Here is a 22,871-nt window from a genome sequence, read left to right as displayed (position 1 = left end):
CCAAATAAATAAATAAATTGGACTTCATCAAAATTAATAACTTTGTGTATCACAGTACACTATCATAGAAAGTAAAAGACAACCTACAGAATGGTAGAAGATATTTGCAAATCATATCTCTGATAAGAGATTAATATCCAAAATGTATAAAGAACTCCTACAACTCAGTAGCAAAAACAACTAATTTTAAAATGGGCAATAGACTTGAATAAACATTCCTCCAAAGAAATGTTAGGCCAGTCTTAGTATCTAATATCTAAGAAGTCTTTGCCTAATGTCAGGTCACAAAATTCTTCTCATGCTTTCTTCTAAAAGTTTTAATAGCTAATTTAGATTTTACATTTAGGTCTATGATCCATATTAAGTGAAATTTTGTATACAGCATGAAATTTTGGTGGAGGCTTGTTATTTTTACATACGGATGCTGAATTCTTTCAACAGCACTTGTTAAAAATACTTTATGTGAGGTGCAGTGGTTCATGCCTGTGATCCCAACACTTTGGGAGATGAAGGCAGGAGGGTGCTTGAGCTCAGGAGTTTGAAACTAGCCTGGACAACATAATGAGACCCCATCTTTACAAAAAGTGAAAATTAGCCCGGCATGGTGGTGCACATCTGTAAGTCCCTGCTACTTGGGAGGCTGAGGTGGGAGGATCACTTGAGTCCAGGATATGGAGGCTGCAGTGAGCCATGATCATGCCACTGCACTCCAGGCTGAGTGAGAGAATGTGACCCTGTCTCAAAAAAACAAACAACAACAACAAAATACTTTATTTTTTCGCCATGGAATTTCCTTTGCACCTTTATCAAAAATCAATTGCCCACATTGACATAACAGTGTATGTTCAAAAAGACCCTTTCAAGTTTCACTGAAGATGCTGCATTCAGAGTTTCATCCCTGAACTGTTTGTGATCTGTACTGTTTTCCAGTGTCATCTGTTTACCCACTGCTACCTCTTTGACTGTAAACGGCCTGTGATTCAGTTAGTATGTTTAAAAAAAAAAGGTAATCTTCAATAAAAATGCATATCTGAATCAAGAATTATGGCTGTAGAGTCTGCTAAAAGACAAAGCTGCTAATGAGCAAGTGTCTTCTGAATCTGTGACTTTGTATTTCTTTGCTTGTTGTCTTTTCTATGGCAAAAAGTTATACTTTACTATTTTTTGGTCCATTTTCTTTTTAAAGAATAGAAAAATCCAGATTCCTTGAAAACCAGGAGAAATAAGGCCAGGTACATGCTCTCTGTTGTTCATCTTTGAACTGAGCATTAAACATCTGCACAACATGTATAATTTTGAAAGCATCCTTTTTTTGTTTTTTTTGTTTTTGTTTTTTTTGTTTTTTGTTTTTTGTTTTTGAAACAGAGTCTTGCTCTGTCACCCAGGCTGGAATGCAGTGGCACGATCATGGCTCACTGCAACCTCCACCTCCCAGGTTCAAGCGATCCTTCTGCCTCAGTCTCCCGAGTAGCTGAGACTACAGGCGCACACCACCACGCCCAGCTAATTTTTGCATTTTTAGCAGAGATGGGGTGTCACCATATTGGCCAGGCTGGTTTCGAACTCCTGACCTCGTGATCCGCCCACTTTGGGATCCAAAGTGCTGGAATCCCAGCACTTTGAGAGGGCAAGACGGGTGGATCACCTAAGGTTGGGAGCTCAAGACCAGCCTGACCAACATGGAGAAACCCCCGTCTCTACTAAAAATACAAAATTAGCTAGACATGGTGGCACATGCCTGTAATCCCAGCTACTCGGGAGGCTGAGGCAGGAGAATCGCTTGAACCCGGGAGGCAGAGGTTGTGGTGAGCTGAGATCACATCATTGCACTCCAGCCTGGGCAACAAGAGTAAAACTCTGTCTCAAAAATAGCTGAATAAAAAAATAAATAAAATTATAATTATGTTCACTGTTTTGTTACTAGAAACATATAATACAAGTAGAAAATTTGAAACAATATACCACTATAACATTGCCATTCCTGCCAATCCAGTCCCACACCAGAGTTAATCACTTTATTACAGTTCAGTCTATATCCTTTCAATTGATTTATATGCCTTTGTAAACACATCTCTCTATATATATCAATAGCTAATTCAAAATATAAATAGAAGTATGATTTACATAATATACTGTGTATCAGGAACAAGATACATGACACTCACACACACAGTCTATCTTGTCTGTTTTCCCATCACATGTCTTTATCTGAATTAATTAGACAGTCCAATTTTTTTGGATATTTCCATTGTTTCCATTTTCCACTCTCCACTCTAATAAAGAAGCCCACTGTGAACACACCCCAGATCTGTGCTGAGGTCTTGGTGCCTCATCCAGACGTCCAGCACTGAGGTGTCTCCTGCCAGACCTCCATCAAGCCTGGTGTTGATGGCCTGCTGCTAGATCCTTCCTCACCCCCTGCTGCTCCCTGGGGCCTGTGAGTTGAGAATATCCCTATTAGCTTTAGTGAGAACTCATTTTGTACCCAAAGGTTGAGGAGCCCTTGAGAAAACAATTTTTTATCCTTGGGCAGTATAAAGGTAGGTTTGATGTCCCGTGTAGGATGAGTTGGAGTTTGGAGAGGCTGGAGATGCAGATCCTATGGGAGGTCATTGCCAGAAGCAAGAGCAAAAGCAGTTCCACACCTGACTCTTGAGAAGCACAGGACCAAGATCCCATGGTTTGTCTTCAGAATCACCACCTCCCCAGTGAATTCTAAATATAATCTTGTCCTTTCCTGATAACTTCCCTCCCATCCTTGGTGCACAATCTGAAGTTGTCGTAGGTGAGAGAGAGATGAAGAAAGAGGGACCCCGGAAGATTCACCCACTGAAAAGTCTCTAAAGACCTGTGGGGCAAAAACCCTGGAAACTTGAATTTTCCTGCGAGAGAATTTGCCATTTGGCCCTTTCCTCCCGAGATCACCAGAGATGGGCAGTTGGCAGGAAAAACCAGAGCCCCTAGAGACTTAGAATGAAGGTGGCACCTTCCGCACCATCTGCCTGCTGTGTCCCAGGCTCCCTGCGACCCTCAGTCCCTGAGGTCTCAAGCTCCAGGAGAGGGGCCGCCGCAGGAACTCAGGGAATGAGAGGGACCGAGGGCGTCTCCCCGCCCGTTCCTTCCTCTCCCGAGGGGCAGTTCCCGGGAAGGCCGCTACCACGCCGCTGTCTGGCGCTCACAGTCAGAATTTCTCGGGTAGTCTAGGAAGGGCGGCGGCCAGCATTTGACCTGAAGAGGGGCCCTCGGAATTCGGGAAAGGGAAGTAGTGCCGCCCGCGAAGTCAGAGAAAGAGGAATGGGAGGCAGTCAGCCCTCCCACACTTCTTCCCGATCTCTCCCAGCAAATTCTCAGCCCGTGGCCTTCTACCCGCACCAGGGCCCGGAGTGGGTGGAAAGGTAAACAGACTGTCTTCAAACTGACCCTTCAAGCCGGGATCAGACAACGCGAGCCCCCTGGACCCAAACTCTGTCCGCCCCGAGGGACCACTGCCCCACAGTTCCCAGACGGCGTGGCGCTCCTGGGCTGGCGCGCTGCGATTCCCAAAGAGCCAATGTCTGTCACCCGCAGCTGCAGGAAGAGGGACTAGAGCCCTGTCGCCGGGTCCTCAAACTAGAGAGTAAAAACTAAGCACCGATTAAACACACCGCCCGGGGGCACGAAAACACGTCAGGCAGTCTGGATCTTGGCACCACACTGGAAGGGTGAGGTCCCGCGGCCCTGCGCAGGTGAATGAGAAGATTCTTGGACTGGCAACCCGGCTACCCCGAGGCCCGCTGTTCGTTAAGGAACCTTCCCCGGGAACTTGCCTTTAGGGTCCGGACAGAGCGGAGGGAGGGGTCCCGTGTGCCCGGGAACCCAAAGCTGAGATCTCCAGCAGTTAAGCAGTAGCGGGAGATAAGGCTGCCGGGTGGACCTATCAGTCCTGATGCCCGGGCTCATTCCAGGATTTATTTTCCTTTGGTGTCTCCCAAGCCCTCGCTAAGGCAAGTGATAAATGAAGTGGCTGGAAGAGAAACTGGAGGGGTCGGCGGTGGCAGAACTGGGGCTGGGGAAGCTCTCTGGGGCTGTCGCTATACCTCGGTGGTCCCTAGTGCCCATGTGCTGGACGCTGGCTCGCCAGGTTAGGGAATCAGCTGTCTAGAAGGGCTCCAGGGCCCCGGACGACCCGTGCACATCATTCGTCCCTGACGGCCACCTGTCACCAGAACACTGCGCTTTGCGCGGGGTCTCATCGGCAGCCAACTAAACTCCTTGGAGGCAGTACCCAGCTCGAAAGCCCAGGTCCAGCCACATCACTCACTAAAGGTAGTTATACGCGGAAAAGGCTGATCCCTCGCCGCCGCCTTCCTAGGGGGACCAGGAGCTTTTGGAGAAGCTCTCCAGACGCCCGCTCTTTCAGACCTTGCAGTGTTCAACACATTGATGTGTTTCGCCCCATTCCTTTCCACAGATTAGCCAGCAGGTCACCCTGAAAGAGTCTGGTGACCATCAAGATTGCTTCCCCCGACCTCATCCAAGTGAGCCAGTTTCCAGTACCAAAGCCCACTTTGAGCTAAGCACCCTTAAAGCTTCCACACCCTTGTGGCACAGAGATCAAACCGAGGCCCTCGGAGAATGCAAAAAAAAATGAAAGTGGAAGACCCAATATTCTCTGAGCCAGGACAGGAAAACAAATCTCCAGGAGACCAGATATTTGGTGTTCAACTGTGATGGCCAATGGAGTCTCCGTTTATTTGGTGCCTGAGTCCCTTGAAGACAAACCTCCATTCCCAGAGTTCAGATGACCACTGCAGTAAGAAGTCTCATCATCCCTCCAAGAACCCTTTGACCAGTATATTCACAAGTGGTCCCCTCAGCTCCAACAGAAATGACATTGGCAGCTCCTACAGCTCTACTGGAAACTTCAAAGGCAGGGAAGAGAGGAGGTCCCAGTTTGCAGTTTGCCATCCCTCCTGATCTGCTCCTGATGTCTAAAGTACTCAGTATCTTCTTCCCCTAAAAAAGGCGCAGAAGAGCTTGAACACGGGAGGCTGAGGTTGCAGCGAGATGATATCGTGCCACTGTACTCCAGACTGGCATCAGAGCAAGACTCCCTCTGAAAGAAAAAAAAAGGGCACAGAAAAACAGCTGTCCACATTTTGCTGTATGGGGATTAAACAATGAGGTTCAGGCTGAAGACACTCTCTCACAGAAGAAAACAAAACAAAACTCAAGGAATACATCAACCACATCTGTTAGTTCTGGGCCCCATGAAGGCAAAACTTTGCTACTGCCTTCTAAGCCATGGGGGGAGCTTATCCTGTCCTCAAAGCCCCAACTTGGTTATGCAGTCACTGCAGAAAACTTGGACAAGAAAGCTGCACTCTGGTAGATCAACAAAGTCATAAAGGAGCAGACTGAGGCCACCAATGACTGTCCCTGAGATTGTGCCTGCCACTCAACCCGTCCTTTCTGTCACCCTACCTGCTGCTGGGACTGCTCCATTTCCAACTACCCTTCCATTTGTGAGCACTAATCCAAGCTGGAGAGCTTGAAAGTGATGCAGAATATCCCAGGCCCACTGGCCTTCCTATAATCCACTGGAGGGATAACCTGTGTGGCTGCTTTGCCTTAGGAAACATCCAACTTGCTGACCCCTTTGGTGTCCTGGAACTCAGAGACACTTCCAGGCATCTCTTCAGACTTGAGGCCAACAGTCACTTACTCCTGGTTGACTCCTGCTTCTACCACATTACCCATCACTGACCCCACCAAGCCACCTCTGACCCCTCAGACTGACAGGTCTGCCAAGCCCCCCCAACCATACCTGCTCTAAACCAATTCCTGTAAGCATCCCAACCCTTAGTTCTCCTACACATACAGATCCTTTTGGATCTTCTGATCCACCTATATTTAGACTAGTATAGAAGCCCAGTCTGAAAGAAAGAAGGCTACTTGGGACCTGCCAAACAGTCACCTGACAGTGAGGCCAGTGGCTCAGCATTTGGTAGCACAGTCCCATGAGCCTTCCTTTTGGAGAAATGCCAATCCTAAGGCACTGGTACTCTAGGATAGGTCTGTCTAGCTCAGTCAGGAATTCCGTTTCTGAAACATTCATCTTTGAAGCAGGCCCTAGTAGGACCACTGGTGCCGTCAGCCCTTTGGGGTATATATGGTCCTGAACACCCAGGATCCTTTATTCAGGGCACATGATTTCCCTTCAAAGGAGACAGCACCACAGAGTAAGCCTGGGTTTCAAAACCTCTTCACTTCCCCCGAGCGCTGTGGCTCACGCCTGTAATCCCAGCACTTTAGGAGGCCGAGGCAGGCGAATTACGAGATCAGGAGATCGAGACCATCCTGGCTAACACAGTGAAACTCCGTCTCTACTAAAGAATACAAAAAATTAGCCGGGCATAGTGGCGAGCGCCTATAGTCCCAGCTACTCGGGCGGCTGAGGCAGGAGAATGGCCTGAACCCAGGAGGCGGAGGTTGCAGTGAGCCGAGATTGCGCCACTGCACTCCAGCCTGGGTGACAGAGCAAGACTCCGTCTCAAAAAACAAAAACAAAAAAACAAAACAAAACAAAACCTCTTAACTGCTGCCTCAGTCAGAGTGTCCTGCTTAGAGTGGGCCTGTTAAGCAGCAGAAGTGCCCCTAGGGAGTCAATGCTCCCTAACTAGGGTTCAGTGGGAGAAGAACCCGTCAGAGCATCATCACCTTCATTTTCCATCAGTTTGGGATATAAGACAAGAGCTCAGCAACTGCAAGCCCAGAAGCAACAACCTTTGGAAAAGTTCCACAACTTTTCTGCCCATGCTATTGACATTTCTCTTTTTATTTTATTTTTTATCTTTATTTATTTTTTATTTTTTGAGACAGCATCCCTCTGCCACTCAGGTTGGAGTGCAGTGGTGCAATCTCAGCTCACTGCAGTCTCTGCCTCCCAGGTTCAAGTGATTCTCCTGCCTCAGTCTCCCGAATAGCTGGGACTACAAGCACCCGCCACCACACCCGGCTAATTTTGTATTTTTAGTAGAGAGGAATTTCACTATGTTTGCCAGGCTGGTCTCAAACTCCTGACCTCAAGTGATCTGCCCAGCTCAGCTTCCCAAAGTGCTGGGATTACAGGCGTGAGCCACCGCACCTGGCCAACATTTCTCTTTTCAATATGTGAGCTCAGATAGGAGTCTTACCTTCCTGCTTTTCCCTGGGAATATGCTTGCCTGAAAAATAAGGAAGATAGTCTTTCTTCATTTGCATCTTGGGGATGGGAAACTGCATTTGCCTTTAGTATTTCCCTTCCTTGGTCTGGCTGTAAAGTGTGGTTTTCTTCCTCTGGCTTTTTTTGATGGGGTTTTGCCAGATTGGCCAGGCTGGTCTCAAACTCCTGGCCTCCAGTGATCCGCCCACCTTGGCCTCCCAAAGTGCAGGGATTACAAGTGTGAGCCACCAGGCATGGCCCTCTCTTGCTTCATAGGGAGCCTGTTTGTTCACTTTTCATTAGTTGCTCATACACAGTCCTTGGAGGAGCTCTTTCTAAGAAAATCTTGAATCTAGCTTATCCTTGGGAAATACTGATCATCCCCTGAGAGACACCGTGGATGCTGCTCCTGCTGAATCACTTCCTCCCACCAAGTCTGCACTGTCCCTTAGAAAGATGATGCTCAGGCTGAGCGCGGTGGTTCACCCTATAATCCCAACACTTTGGGAGGCTGAGGTGGGTGGATCACCTGAGGTCGGGAGTTTGAGACCAGCCTCACCAACATGGAGAAACCCTGTCTCCACTAAAAATGCAAAATTAGGTGGACGTGGTGGCACATGCCTGTAATCCCAGCTACCCAGGAGGCCAAGGCAGGAGAATCACTTGAACCCGGGATGCAGAGAGTGAGCCGAGATCGCGCCATTGCACTCCAGCCTGGGCAACAAGAGAGAAACTCCATCTCAAAAAATAAAAAAAAAAAGAAAAGAAAAATGATGTTCCATCCCCATCCTCTCTCTGCCCATTTAGCCCTAAACACCTAGAGGTTTAAGACTGTTAGCCTGGGGCCGAGCGCGGTGGCTCAAGCCTGTAATCCCAGCACTTTGGGAGGCCGAGACGGGCGGATCACGAGGTCAGGAGATCGAGACCATCCTGGCTAACACTGTGAAACCCCATCTCTACTAAGAAATACAAAAAACTAGCCGGGTGAGGTGGCGGGTGCCTGTAGTCCCAGCTACTCCGGAGGCTGAGGCAGGAGAACGGCGTAAACCCGGGAGGCGGAGCTTGCAGTGAGCTGAGATCCGGCCACTGCACTCCAGCCTGGGCGACAGAGCCAGACTCCGCCTCAAAAAAAAAAAAAAAAAAAAGACTGTTAGCCTGGAAAACATCAGTCAGATTCCTTGCTCCTTGAGAAAGAACCTCTTAGGCAGTTTTCCTACAATGTTGGAGTGGGCTGAATGCCCATTGCTACTTACAGCTGTCATCTCCCCTTCCTTCCCCATTTGTTTTACTAGACTAATCTCTGTCTCCCCTGGTTTGCTTATGAAAAGCCTTTCTCTTGTGCCTTTGTCTGACATTTGTGTATATTTGCTCTTTGAGTTGGAGGAGGAATTGACTTGCATGAAAGATGATAAATTAGTTTTACTCTGCCTCCATGATAAATCACCTCAAGCTCGGCAGCTTAAAACACCACCCATTTCTTATTTCACAGTACTTTGAGCCAGGAGTCTGGGCACAGAGTGTTCCAACTGCTCAGGACCTCATGAGGCCAAAGTCAAGGTGTTGGCTGGGCTGGACTCTTATTTGGAGGCTTGTAAAAAATTTTGCTTCCAAGATCATTCAGATTGCTTGCATTTTTCAGTTTCTAGTGTTCTTAGAACTAAGGTCCTTGACTCATGGACTCCTTTATCTTAAAGCCAGCAATGGCTTGTCAAGTCTTTTTCTTATTTCAAATATCTGGTTTCTCTTCCTTCTGCATCTTTCTGAATTCAGAGAAAGTTCTCCACTTATAAGGGTTCATGTGACTAGGCCCACCCAGAAATCCAAGATGATCTTCCTATTATAAGATTCACAATGTTAGTTACATTTGCAATGTCTATTTTGCCATGAAATGCAGCATATTCACAAGTTACAGGGATTAAGATTTAGATATCTTTGAGGGGGTCATTCTGTCTACCAAAGATGGTATGTTGGTAAGAACTGAACTTTACTGCTTAACATATTCTGGGGCCAAGTTTTCAGGATAAAGAAAGCAGCACCATTTTATGTCTTCAAATACTAATTTCTGAACTGTCAAACCACGCATTGATTTTCATCAGTGAGGACTTAGGAAGCAGAGGAAACAGGGAAGGAATAGGGGCATGGCTGACCCTTGCTTCTTTCTTCTCTTGGTTCTTGTCCATCTTTTTGACCTCAGTACAGTCTATGTCACCCCTAGTGTGTGTTAAGAATTCTGAATTAATGAACATACTTTGGAATAATTGTCTTTTGTTTTGTTTTGTTTTGAGATAGAGTCTTGATCTGTTGCCCAGGCTGGAGTGCAGTGGCGCAATCTCGGCTCACTCTACCTCCCAGGTTCAAGTGATTCTCCTGCCTCAGTCTCCTGAGTAGCTGGGATTACAGGCATGTGCCATCATGCCTTGCTATTTTTTATTGTTTGTTTTTTGTATTTTTAGTAGAGATGGGGTTTCACCATGTTGGCCAGGCTGGTTTTGAACTCCTGACCTCAAGCGATCTGCCCGCCTTGGCCTCCCAAAGTGCTGGGATTACAGGTGTTTGCCGCCATGATCAGCCTAATTGTCTTTTTAACGCTTAAAGACCTTTCTCCTAACGTAGAATTATCCCCCATGCCCATACTCTCCCAAATAGGACAGGCTTGTTAGCTAGGTGGCAGCTTCCTGGATCATCTCAGCTCTGTAACCAATGAAAATTCTAAGTTTGGATGGGGCATATTTATTTTCACTTTTACCATTTTGATTTTCCAAAAAAACACGAAAAACATCCCAAGAACATTGAGGTTTGTTCTCTGTCCCTGAAGAGCATATATGCTAGCTAATAACAAAATACCATGTCTTCAATATGACTATAAAAACCTAGAAGTCTGTAATAAAGCATGAATACTAAAATAACTACCCAGAGGTCGATAACTGAGGTGTGCATGATATAATGTAGTCATTTGGAGGACCTGGAGATTCATCCAGTCTGCAAAGAGAAAAACCGTGGGGAAAGACTTGGGCCTGAAAGGGTGGGCAAGATTCGGATAGACATCAAGGAGAAATAAATTAGTCAGCAATTCAAAAACCACGGGAGGCATTTCACCATGAAGTTCATACAGGGAATTGTTTGCTCAGGTTTTAGAAATCTAAAACACAAAAAGGTAACACAGAGTTGAAAACTGCAGCAAACAGCTCCCACCCACTATGGTGGGGAATAAAGGAAAGGAGTTGGTATCAGAAACTGGAAAGTGAGAAGAGAGATCCCGGCATGGGGGCTTAGAGCTCTGAAGAGAAAGTGCATCCTAGCTGCTGTCAGTACCTCAGGAGCTCCTAGGACTGGGGTCTTGTGGAGCTGAGACTCAGTATCTGAGAAGGAGACACTTCCTAGATGACGCTGGCACCGCTGAAGGTGCAATGAGCCTAGGTCTGCAGGCACTTTTCAAAATCTGGAAAGTGGAACAAACTGTTCTATCACTGCCAGGGTGAAGGGCTGTTGCCCTGTAATAAAGTAACAGAGAACCAACAGGCTCCTGGGGCCCTCTAGTGTCAGAATCTAACAGAGAACCGCAAGCAAAAGAGAAAATGTTTTGCAGAGCCCAAGCCCCGCATCTCAAAGCCTGGAGTACTTGAGGGTGAATTCAGGGCTGGGACACAATCGTTTGATAACTGGCACATATGATAACTGGCATCATTTTTATATTGAATTTGTGTGTTTATGTGAGTTTCTGTACTACAAGTTACCCCACTGCAAGAAGTTTTAAGTGTTATTATTTCCAGACCTATTGCAGAGGTAAAATTATACCTTTACATGTTTGTTGCAAAGTAAATTGAATAGAAATTAGGAAATGATTTAAAATTTCTTATAAAATTCCTTTTTCCCTGTGCTTAAGATCCAAATCTGAACGTCAGAAAACCTGGACTCTAGATCTGCCTCAGTTACTGGAATATGTAGTGCTCATGTAAATATATACTTCTCATTCCCTCAAACAGCCCTAAAACCAGCAACACATTACTTTACCCCATGGTCCTCAATGTTTCTTCCCGTATCCCAAATTATCATGCTAATTTTGACAATATACAGATAATTTTTAAAAAAAATTAAATTGTATTAGTAAACAAGTTATTTTAACATTTGTCTAAGAATTATAATAAACACAATTTATGACATAGAAAAATGGCCTTTGCACTTCCAAATTTCTCCAAATGCTAAACTGCTCATGTCAGACTTCCACTCAAGTTTTTGTTATAGAAGACTAGGTAATAACAATTACTATACTTATACTATCTCTTCTAGGATATAGTGGAAGCACTAAGATTTAAAATTCTATCAGGCTTCCATGTGATCCAATTTTGTAACTACTTAACTAAGATTATTTGCATTAAATAACAGATAATTCAGAATTAGTTGACACAAGGGACTGAAGAATTCCTTACTATGGTTTCAGATCTTTGGATTGAGTTTTATATGAAAGCTCAACTAACCCTAAGTGCAGGTCACATCTACCTTCAGGGTTTTCAAATGGGAGTGGAGGGGAGGAATACAGCAATTAGGAGAGAATAACTTGACATTGTAAATGGAGAGTGTGTTAGGTCCTGGAAATCACTTAAGAGAACAAGCACTTGGGGAACATCCGTATATACTCTCCAAAGAAGGGCGAGCAAATGGAAGTCTTTGGAATGTGAAATGCCCCTGGAGTTCATAAGAATGTTTGGGACTCTGACTGTGAGATGGCAGAACTATGCTTGAGCCAGCTGTTCCACTTTCAGGTGGTGGAGACAAGTCACTTGTTCTCATCAGGTACATCTTTGTAGTATTTCTATTGGACTTCATTTCCATTTAAGGTGTACTGAAACTTCTGAAGTCTTCAGATTCAGCAAGTCTATCAAAGTCAAAAGGCTTTTTGGACCAAGATCTGGATCAGAATGGAATTGTTCTAGGGAAATAATTTGTCTTTTATCCTAAGTTTCTTCAGGTCCTCACAGGATAACTATGGATCCTAGATTTCTGAGCCCACCTAGCTTAACCTTCCTTGGTGATCTGATATTCCAGGGAAACCTATTGTCCTGGGCCTTTCCAAAGTGGCCCTGTTAGAACAGGAGCATATGGATCCTCTTCCCAAAAGCTGCATATGATCTTGGCTTCCATATACTTTGTTTGCTGTATGCATTTTATTTTCCTTTATATATAAGATATAAAATAAATATAAAATGCATACAACAAATTTTTCATTTTTTAAAAAATAGAGATGAGGTCTCACTATGTTGGCCAGGATGGTTCTGAACTCCGGCTTCAAGCAATCCTCCCACCTTAGCCTCCCCAAGTGCTGGGATTACAGGCATGAGCCACCGTGCCTGGCTTATTTTAAATTTCTTATGTAGCTAAGTTTTTCTCAGCAACCAGAGTCGATGACCTCCAGTTATCATAATTTTTCCTCATGGGAACTCATCTGGCTTTGTGAAGAACAAACAGCACTTTCAGGATTTTCTGTAAGATATTTGGCCCATTTTCTGTAGAAATGCAACTTTCATGTGCATGGCTCAGATCATCATCTATGTTGGGAAGTTTTTCTTCTCCATATTAAGTGGAGCCAACATTGTCCAGACTTTCATTTCATTCTGTTGTCATGCCTCTAACTCGGCTGAAGACTTTAAAAGTCACTTCAAATTGGGTGTTTTCTGTGTGCATAGATTATTTCCAGTTTGTATATATTAATATGATCTGAAAGTGCTTCTTCTATATTTTTTCAGCCAATTCAGCATATTTAATTTCTTTTTCCTTCAACAGGTTTTCAAGAAACACTTGAGGTAGCATGATGAATCAGTTTCTTCAATGATTCTTTTGATGAATCATGAAAGAATGTCCATTTCCAAAAAAAAAAAAAAGGAAAAAAAAAACCGTCCATATTCTAACTTATTACTTATATACAATTCTAATTTACACCATCCATATTATCCTTTCCAAGTATAGTGGCGAGATTGCTCAGCTTTAGCCACTCTTGAGAAACTTGATCTAATATTACTTATCAGTAGCATTTCTTGCACATGCACCATTGAATCCTTAGCCAAGAGACCCATTGGCATGGAATATAATGATCCATAGAAAAGGGCATTCTACATTGAGCCCCCTACCCAAATCTCTGAAAATGGCCAACACATAATTCATGGTTGTAAAATAGATTAGGAGGTTTGTCTATTCCTAAATAATAGGCATTTACATCCTTCCTAACTGGTATCTTTATCCAATCCCAGGGAGCACCTCCTCTCAAAACTCCTCATAATTGCTATTGAAAGATCTATCCAGTCTCTTTTGTCTGTTTCAGCCTAGATTCTCAGAGAGACATCTTTTAAAGACAAAGATGGATATATCAAAACTCCAACAAGCCATTCCAAAACATCATAAACAAAGAGGCCACCCTAACTTGCCTGTTTAATATTGCAAACCACATACCTCCCACTCCCTGGTCCCCTTACCCTGCTTGACTTTTTCTTTGCTCCATAGAACTTATTATCTTCAAATATATACAATTTACTTTTTTGTGTTTATTGTGTGTTTCTCCCCAGCTTGAAAAATCCACCCTAGTCTCTGCTGCATACTGTTGATGTATTCAAATGCCTAGAACTGTGCCTAGCTTTTAGCAGACACTCAATAACTGTTAGTTGGGAGACTAAATGAATAGAGGACATCCAAGAATCAACAGTTCCAAGTTGAGGAAATCATCCTAATGTAATCTGACTCCTGGGCTTAAATGTCACTGAAAGGACTAGAAGGACAAATAGGGTAGTGAATATCACCACATTCACCCATCTCCTACCCATCATCATACTTCCAAGGTCAACCCACATATGCTTAAGAAAATGAGAAAAACAGGCACAAATTTAGAAAATCATAATATTCAGAATAAAACCCAGAAGAAAATTATTAGAAGGTATACATACTGGAGAATTAGACGAAGGCAGAAAGAAAAAGAGGAAGCAGGAAGACAGGCAGAAAAGAAATGAAATAAAATCTGTCACCAACTTACTCTTTAAAAAACAAATACAAGGTATGATCGCAATTTCAGGCTCGCAGTTTGGTGGCCAAGCACTAATGTACAGCAGTTTCTGGTTTCGTGCCCTGGGGTTTGGCCCCTTAAATTACTGTACTATCCCTTAATATTTGTATCAGATTTTGCATTAAATGATTTTCCCCTCTGCTCTTGCTGGTGTCTTTCTCATTTAATATATTTTCTTCCATGCAACAGCCTTCCAGTGGCTTCTCTCTCAACTGAACTATCAGTGAAAACTTCCTTATTGAACCGAAAATAAATTGAGTCTGATGTCTCTCCTTTGATTCTACTCATACTTATTTTGAAAAACGCAGCTATCCGGCGTCCTGCTCTCCACCCAATTAACACTTTGATGTTCCTCTCTAAGAATAATATCTGTATTATTACAAACCTCTGTGTTTTGTTGTTGCTGTTGTTGTTTTTTGAGATGGAGTCTTGCTCTGTCACCCAGGCTAGAGTACAGTGGTATGATCTCAGCTCACTGCAACCTCTGCTTCCCGGGTTCAAGCAATTCTCCTGCCTCAGCCTCCCAAGTAGCTGGGGTTACAGGTGCCCGCCACCATGCCCAGCTAATTTTTGTATTTTTAGTAGAGACACATTTCACCATGTTGGCCAGGCTGGTCTGGAACTCCTGACCTCGTGATCCACCCGCCTCAGACTTCCACAGTGCTGGGATTACAGCGTGAGCCACCGTGCCAAGCCTATAAACCTCTGTTTTTAAAATACATTAACATAGGAACAATGAAAGTCAAAAAATGGGAAAACATTTTTCCAATACACGGAGAAGAAGCCTCCTTTCTAACGTATAGTTTAGACTGAAAAAAAGTAAAATAACCTTGTTGGAATGGAGATTTTCCACCACATTCATTTCTGTGGCACAATTGGTTAGTGCGTTCAGCTGTTAACCGTAGGGTTGGTGGTTTGAAACTCTGGTGCCGGAATTTCGTGAGAAATGGTATTTTCTTACTTCAGGGATTGTGTCTGGCAAATTAAATGAAAATCCAACCATTATTCTTCCCCTGATGATCCTTGGGTATCTTCATTTCCTTGTTTCTTGATTAAATTTACCAAGCTCCTTCTAAATGCCAGTAGATCTGAAAGAAATCCCATTGTTCTGAACCACTTATTTTGTTTCCAAACTCCATCTCTCTCAATGTGCTAGTCTATCCAGTAGAGTCCCCACAGCAAAAAGCAGCAGAAGTCACTCAGCCAAGGTCTTGCAGAGCTGGCCCTCTACACTGAGCTGGTGTTGCCTCTACCTGAATCAGTTCCTTGGGTCAGGCTTTGGACGTCACAATAGACCATGAATGAAAGGGGTGGAGACCTCTAGCTAGGATATCTACAGGCTTCCTGTGACTGGTATTTTCCTAAATTACCAGACTCTCTATTTTTTTCTTGCTGACAAAATGAATACCAAAGATGGTCTCTCTTAGACTCTGCAATTTCGCTTCTGACAATTTTTACACAATAGGTATATTTGTACAACTAAAATTGACTCATGTCAGCATTATTCTTTTAAACACTTAAAAGAAAAAAAGATTAGAAGAAGCTGCACATCCATCCATAAAGTCCTGATTAAATAATCAATGATAATTGACACATTGGAATTGGAGGCAAAGGTGAAAAACAAAAAGAAGTTCTCTGAATTCATTTACAGCCACCGTGCTGGGGGACCTCATTGGAGTGTGCTAACCCTGATAGCCCAGGTCAGCCACAGACTGGCCACTACAATAATTGCTGAAGGTGGCTGGACACACACCACGCAGCTACAAAAGACATTGCCAGGTTTCTGATGGTCTCTCCCCTCAGCCCGCCTTCGTGTCTCCAGTTAACAAGGGGTGCGAAAAAAGTGTGGTTTCAATGGCCCTGGTGACAGAAGATTGATTTTTAATCTCGACTCACTGAAACTTCTGCCTCCCGGGTTCAAGCAGCGATTCTCCTGCCTTAGGCTCCCGCGCAGCTGGGATTACAGGCACCCACCATTACACTCGGCTAATTTTTGTATTTTTAGTAGAAACAGCATTTCACCATGTTGCCCACGCTGGTCTCGAACTCCTGACCTCAAGTGATGCACCCGGCTCGGCCTCCCAAAGTGTTGGGATTACAGGCGTGAGCCACCACACCCAGCCAATTTTCATTTTCTTTAATATTCTGTCAGGTATTGATTTCAAGATGGGCGCTGAGCGCTGTAGCTGTAATCTCAGCACTTTGGGAGGCCAAGGTGGGTGGACTGCTTGAGAACAGGAGTTCGAGAGTAGCCTGGGCAACACAGTGAGACCTCATCTCTAGAAAAAATATTTTAAAAATTAGCTGGGCATGATGGTGCATGCCTGTGGTCCCAGCTACTCAGGAAACTGAGGTGGGAGGATCGCTTGAGGCCAGAAGATGGAGGCTGCAGTGAGCCAGGATCGTGCCACTACACTCCAACCTGGGTGACAAAGTGAGACTCTGTCTCAAAAAATAAAAGGGGGGTGGGTGGGGAACAGCAGATCTAATATTGGATCTTAAGCAATTCGCTAAAATTCATATAAAGCCTCCTGGGGAGCTGAGCATGTCCCTAGACTTCCACCAAAGGATTTTCCCCTCATAATTCTACTGTGATGTAACAAGACAAATTTCAGGGAGAAAGGTTTTATGAGGAATCACAAGAAAAGTAATTTGAGAGTAGCTCTAAGTACGACTTTTGAACGTTTTTAGGGCAGGGCATGGTGGCTCATGCCTGTAATCCCAGCACTTTGGGAGGCCGAGGAGGGAGGATCGCTTGAGCCCAGGAGCTCAAGACCAGCCTGAGCAACATAGAGAGACCCTGCTTCTGGAAAAAAAAAAAAAAAAAAAAAGGCAGTTTTTAGGCACCCAGACATACCCTATTAAAGCCCTCTTATTCTACCAGGAGTCCCACCTCAACTTATTTGGAAAGAAATCAGCCCACTCCATTGCCATCAAATGCAGAGTCCCAGCTTCTCAGACAGGAGTGAAACTAAGTTGAATCAGAGTATACACTGCAACCACAGAATCATGACTGAGAATTATTACTCCGTTTGCTACTCTTGGTCTTAGATAAAATAAGTCCACTCATATTTGCAGGTACACTTCATTCTCTAGTTTATGACGTGCATTTCTCATGAGTTTCATGTAATAAGCATTCACTATATGCACACTGGGAAAAGCTGGGGCAAAGGTGGGGAACAAAGGATAAAATATTAAGAGGCAAATTGAGTCATATCTCTGAGCTCAGTTTTAATGGAGGGGATAACAATATTATATAGTTGTGGATTAAATGAGTTACTTCATATAAAAAAACAAAGTGCTGTTTAAAAAGAAAGAAAATTGTGGATGTAAAAAAATTATTTTCCTACCCTCAATAGGCTTAAAGTCAAGGTGAAAGACCCTAGGATATTTTATTCCACCCACTTATTCTCAGTCCTCACTCCACCTGTGACTTAATCAGCTTGCCTGGCCGCAGGTGTGAGCTCTTTGTACCGAACTGTTTTGGAGATGAAGCCTGAAATACCAACCCTTGAACATACTGTTATCTAATGCTGTCTGTCCACCCTGGGAATGCAATTTCTTTCTTCATTCAAGAAAGTCTTAAATAAAACCCCAGTATGTCTACTGTACTTTCTAAGCTGTTAGCAACTGGAAGGAAAGTTTCTTCTTCACGTTGGTATCTCTTTATCTAGCAGAAGTAGCAATGGGCACTTGGAATTCTGAATAAATATGCCAGCCTGTCAAATTCAGATTCTGGATTTTTCTGTTTCACTTGAAGACATCAATGACCTGAGGAAACAATTCACATGAAACAAACCCACAAGAAATAAAAAGAGAAACAAGATGAAAGTTTCTAAGTGGAAATGTAGTTTGTGTGCCAAGTATAAGAGGTATGTGGGTTGTGAGAAATGTTATACCAAGCTTTACTGTGTGGTCCTTTTTACTCTACCCAGTAAAGTGCACCTATCAAGATCATAATGTGGTTAGGATATTTTACAGCCAAAGTAGACAAATCCACTCTACCCCATAAAACACAGATCATCACATTGACAGACAAAAAACAAAAACAAACAGCACAAGCAAAATACTAATCATAATCATCTACCACTTCCTGAAACAGCCTGGAAAATGATCAGAATTTTTGTCTACATGAAACTGTGTAGACTGTTTATTGTGACACCTAGGTTTTCAGTTCCTTTTAGTAGCTTACACTGATTCTTTGAAGCCTACAGGGCTCCTTTGCCTCAGCCCCACTATATACAAGTGCACCTGAGGCGCACTGGTTCTCTACTAGGCTTTGCCCACCTTTACAATGGTTCCAACTCAACACTCCACCCAGGAAGCATTGTTTGCAATTGTGGGAGCACTCCAGACTCTTTCAAACTTCTCCTTTATTATTCTTACAGTTATTTTGTAGGAATGACCTGGAAAACTTGGTGAGGACTGACTCACCACTGAAGACTGTGATCATCAATCAGGTCCCCCTTGAGAGGGGCTCTATGACATGCCGTGGCCCCCATTCCATCCCGTATATGCATCTACCACGATGCCTATCTTATACTAGTGGCCTGTAAAACTCTTAATACTAAGATGTGTTATTACCTATTGTCACTGTTTCCTCAAACAATGGCTTAGAAAATGCTCACTTAAGATAACTAATTGATAAACTGGGCTATTAGACAGAAATTAAATAGAAAAAAAATCCAGGTTAAACAGTAAGGTGGGTGGCGGGGGCGGGGGGGCTCTAAGATCAGGAGATGAAGGTGAACACAAGGAGATGAAAGCTGGAACTTGTCCAATGACCCTCCCCAACAAAAATAAAAAGGCATATAAAAATATTTTTATTTTCTATAAATACATTAGGAAATGTATTTCTTCCCAACTCAGTCCACGCCATTAACTGTCAATTTTTTCTACATAAAAAAGATACTAATACCACCCTCACCTGTGACTGCTAAACAGAGAAAGATTGCCGGGACTAGGCATTATCCCCCTAGTTGGAAATAAAGGCCCCTTCCTGGGGGCAGGACGTGGGATTTTTAGGGGACCCTATAGACGTTGGCAGCCAAGAGTCAAACAAAACAAGCATATGCAATAGTCATAATCATGCTAGTATGACAGTATGAATTAGGTGACTCAGCCAGGCATATACAGGAGTTCGGAGTGAGGATAGTGGAAGCCATCAAAACTTGCACGTTTGGGCCCTTAGCAGAGACACTTGGTCTGAGAAACACAGTAAAATGTTTGCCTGGATAGTCACGATCATTCTACTATGAGGTAGACAGGAAGCAGAGCAGGGCTAGGAGCTGGAAGGGGCCACCCTGGCCCTCAGGAGTCCCTGACAAGGGAAGGTCCCTCCATGCTCTCTGAGGGTGGTGGGGCTCCAAAGATCCTGGCCAGGAGCCCTTTGTTGGAGCGGGCCTTGTCCTGGGCAGTCGCCAGGCGAGCCCGTTCACGACCCCCTGGCCGTGCTGCTTTCCGGGCCCTCAGTTCCTGCTCAGTAGGACGTTGCGCAAATGTCCAGGAGCCATCTGGGCGAGCAGGGTCCCCATCGGCCGCAAGAAAGCGTTGTCCCCGTTCCACACTTTGAAGATAGAAGTCGGTCTCACGCTTGGCCTGAGCAACCTCCGCTCTCAGGCGCTGCCTGCGCACCTGGCGCTCAAAGGCAAGGTGCTCGCTAAGGTGGGACCAGGTGAAACGGTGCAAGTACTGTGGGCAGAAAATAAGAAAAGATCAGGATAGTGCAGATTAGGGAGAAAGATGAGACAGGGGGACAAGACCAATGAGAAGCCATGGGTATACTTGGGCCAGAGCTGGGGAGAAGGGAGGGTGAGAGGTGTGGCAGAAAGATCTATCTCCTCACCTTGAGGTTCCAAAGATCATAACGGAAGGGGCTGCGCCTGCGGGCACCCATAGGCGTGTTGTGTAGACTGGCCGCCACGCGCTTGGCTATGCGCTTGTCACGGAACTCCACCCATCCCTCGGTGTAGTCCTTGCTGTAGGACCGCTTTTTCCCTCCCGCAGCTGCTGCTGCTTTCTTCTTGCGTCTCACGAACCGATCTGAGCGCCAAAGACAAAAAGACCCGTCAGGGACTATGCAGCACTCACTCAAAACCACTTCCCATTGCCCGCATCGTTCTTCACATCTGCCAGCGGGAGTCCCACCTGAGAGTTTTTGCCCAGGAGGGAGGGAACTGTAAATTGCACCCTTTCCTCTAGCTAACTCAATTCTTTCCTTAATTGTCCACTCCTTAATCTGGCCGGCTTTGAACGCTATTTAACACCCGCGCAAGTCCCCAACCTCAATGTAAAATTGAGGGTGGAAAGAGGAAAGGCGGTTGATCAGTTTCTTGACCTAGGCCGCGATGCTAAAGGGGTATGTTCAGTTTTGTAGAAAAGCTAACGAGGCTTTTACTCTGTTGTACTCATGTAACAAACCAGTAAACAGATCCGGAAAGAGAGGTGAGCAGGGCCGGGATAAGAACACGAATAGTAACAATCCGAGAACTACAGAACCACCAGACGCACTGCGCTACCCACTCTCCCCATATCCCCTCCGCCCACCCACCCCAGCATCCTCACAGACTGATTCACCAGCCAGGAGCCGAGCACCGCACTCCCCACCCCCAAAATCCAACAACTCGTGCCTCAGTCTCGCGCAGCGAAGCAACAGGACATCCATGCTTGCACCCCGCCAGCGAGCGACAACCTCCTCCTTTCACCGTCAGGGTCTGCATACTTACCCTCAGCCTGAAAGAAGACGCGTCCGACCTCGCCATAGGCGCTGAGAAGGTTACGGACGTGCAGGGGACGGAAGCGCGGCGGGATATGGCCCAGGTACACAATACCTGGCACTACCCGCTTATTGCGGCCACAGGCCGCTGCGTCGGATTCCTCCTGCTCCTCCTCCGCGTCTAGTGTCTGTTCTGTCCCTTTCAGCGGCTCGTGCTCCGTTGCGGCCTTCTCCGATTCCTCTGCCTCCATGTTGACTGACTTGAGCGGCACGAAGGCCGTAAAGTGCCTTGCCTACTGACGCAAAACGTGTGCGACGGCCTGAGACGAGGGGGCGGGGCCAAGGCGGTGATGACAAATGAAAGGATATGATTGGCGATGCAGTCGGGTCCAGGGGAAGGCCGAGGGGAGAGGGCGGAAGTGGGGTGTCAGGTGGAAAGCCAGATTCAGAGCGTGGAAGCGGGATAGGAAGCTTGTTTTAGGTTCACAGATTCCCCGTCACATCTCCAACTCAGGACAGGCAGAACCAGAAAAGGCAGATCCCCAGATATAACCTACCCTATAGAACGCCGCTAAAGGCGGGTTGATGCCGGGTTTTTAGGGAATTTTGTAGAGCAGTTTTAGGGAAGTTTCTGTGTGTTCTAGCGATCAAAATAGCATTTTATTCGAGGGCCCTGGGTGCGATTCCAGCTGAGGAATGACTCACCTTTTAAAGTTTATACATTTCATTTAAAAGATTTGAGTTTTGAAGTTTTAATTATTTCTGGAAATTTACCTTGGAATTTTGAATATTTTAAAATTTAATTTTGAAAACGGTTAATTTTGGAAATTAGATTTAATTTTTGAAAATTTAAATTGCGAACTTTCAGTTTAATATTTTACATTTGATTTTGTGAATGTCTGAAAATTTAAATGTGTGACAATTATTTGAATAATTTGTTTGGCATCTATTACACATGTGTATTGATACATTATCCATATGCATACTTACGTTGCAAATACTTGTCAGAGGCGCACACGCCTCCAATTCTGGCGACCCCCCCGGCGGTGCGCTTAGTTCTGCCCTCCCTGGGTCTGTCCTCACAGATTCCCCATCAGATCACAAACCAGTTTTCCTTCTATGACCTACGTAACCACAGAACGGACAAGGCCTCGGCGGTCCTGCTCCTACCAGGCGACCTGCGAACCATCCCTAAGCCAAGCCCATAACCGTTTTCCCCGCGCGGGCTCGAGTCCTCAATCTCTTACCGTCGCCCGAGGGCGCGACCAGCAGGGGGCGCCGTCCCCACCCTTAAGGCGTTTCAGTTCTTGAGATCCGCGCCAGCGACAAGCTGACTGCAAAGGATATTGCTGGGAACCGAGTACAAATAATCCGATTAGCTTTCTGGAAGCAGCCCGGGGCAAGTTTGAGGACCATCAGTATAAATCCGCCCTTGCTGCGGCCTGACAAAATTTCCCATCTCGCTCCAAGAGCGCAGAGTAGCCCAGAGAATGGAAGCAGGGAGTAAATGTGTCCACTATTAAAATCAGAGATGACAGTTTTTGCCAGTCCCCAAGTATATTTCTAAAGTAACAGGGCCCACACTCTTTCATGGAGTGTCTAAAAGTCTAATAATAGATTCTTCGAATTCAAATACGCCTGTTTCATTAACTTTATTGAAGAGAACTTTCTGTCAGGTGTACACTGCTCCTTTTTTGAAGAGGGGAGGGATATCAAAATCCCGTTCCCCACATTCCTCATGATCCCTCCTCAACTTGGTGAAAATTGAGTCTCACTCGACTGTCCGTGAAGCAACCCTTGTTAGCAATTTTAAAGGTGGATTATTTTCCTTCTCTGAGCGTCTTACAAATTCATGTATAGCAAGCTGCACACTGCGTTCTTCAAGTTTCTTTATTTCAGGCCCAGGAGAGACCCTTTTAAAAGGGAAC

At 45.0% G+C, this 22,871-nt stretch overlaps 1 protein-coding gene across 1 annotated transcript; it reads right to left on the bottom strand.

Annotated features, from left to right (window-relative positions):
- Positions 1-19,538: 19,538 nt before the first annotated feature.
- On the bottom strand, positions 19,539-21,194 carry ABT1 (activator of basal transcription 1). Its single transcript, NM_001168935.1, has 3 exons — positions 20,954-21,194; positions 20,074-20,270; positions 19,539-19,919 (listed from the first exon to the last, which is right to left on the bottom strand). The coding sequence occupies exons 1-3, from the start codon at positions 21,192-21,194 to the stop codon at positions 19,539-19,541; spliced, it is 819 nt and encodes a 272-aa protein (NP_001162406.1).
- Positions 21,195-22,871: the final 1,677 nt, after the last annotated feature.

The sequence above is a fragment of the Papio anubis genome, chromosome 6 (genome assembly GCF_008728515.1).
Source record: "Papio anubis isolate 15944 chromosome 6, Panubis1.0, whole genome shotgun sequence".
NCBI lineage: Eukaryota > Metazoa > Chordata > Mammalia > Primates > Cercopithecidae > Papio > Papio anubis.
The sequence above is the reverse complement of the archived record's forward strand: the minus strand, read 5'-3'. Positions and strand labels throughout refer to the sequence as shown.

Excerpts from the sequence above, each read along its gene's own strand:
- ABT1 (NM_001168935.1), bottom strand. The coding sequence starts at position 21,194 with ATGGAGGCAGAGGAATCGGAGAAGGCCGCAACGGAGCACGAGCCGCTG. Across the intron at positions 20,271-20,953 it reads CGTCTTCTTTCAGGCTGAGG|ATCGGTTCGTGAGACGCAAG; the intron begins GTAAGTATGCAG and ends TTTGGCGCTCAG. Across the intron at positions 19,920-20,073 it reads ATGATCTTTGGAACCTCAAG|TACTTGCACCGTTTCACCTG; the intron begins GTGAGGAGATAG and ends TTCTGCCCACAG.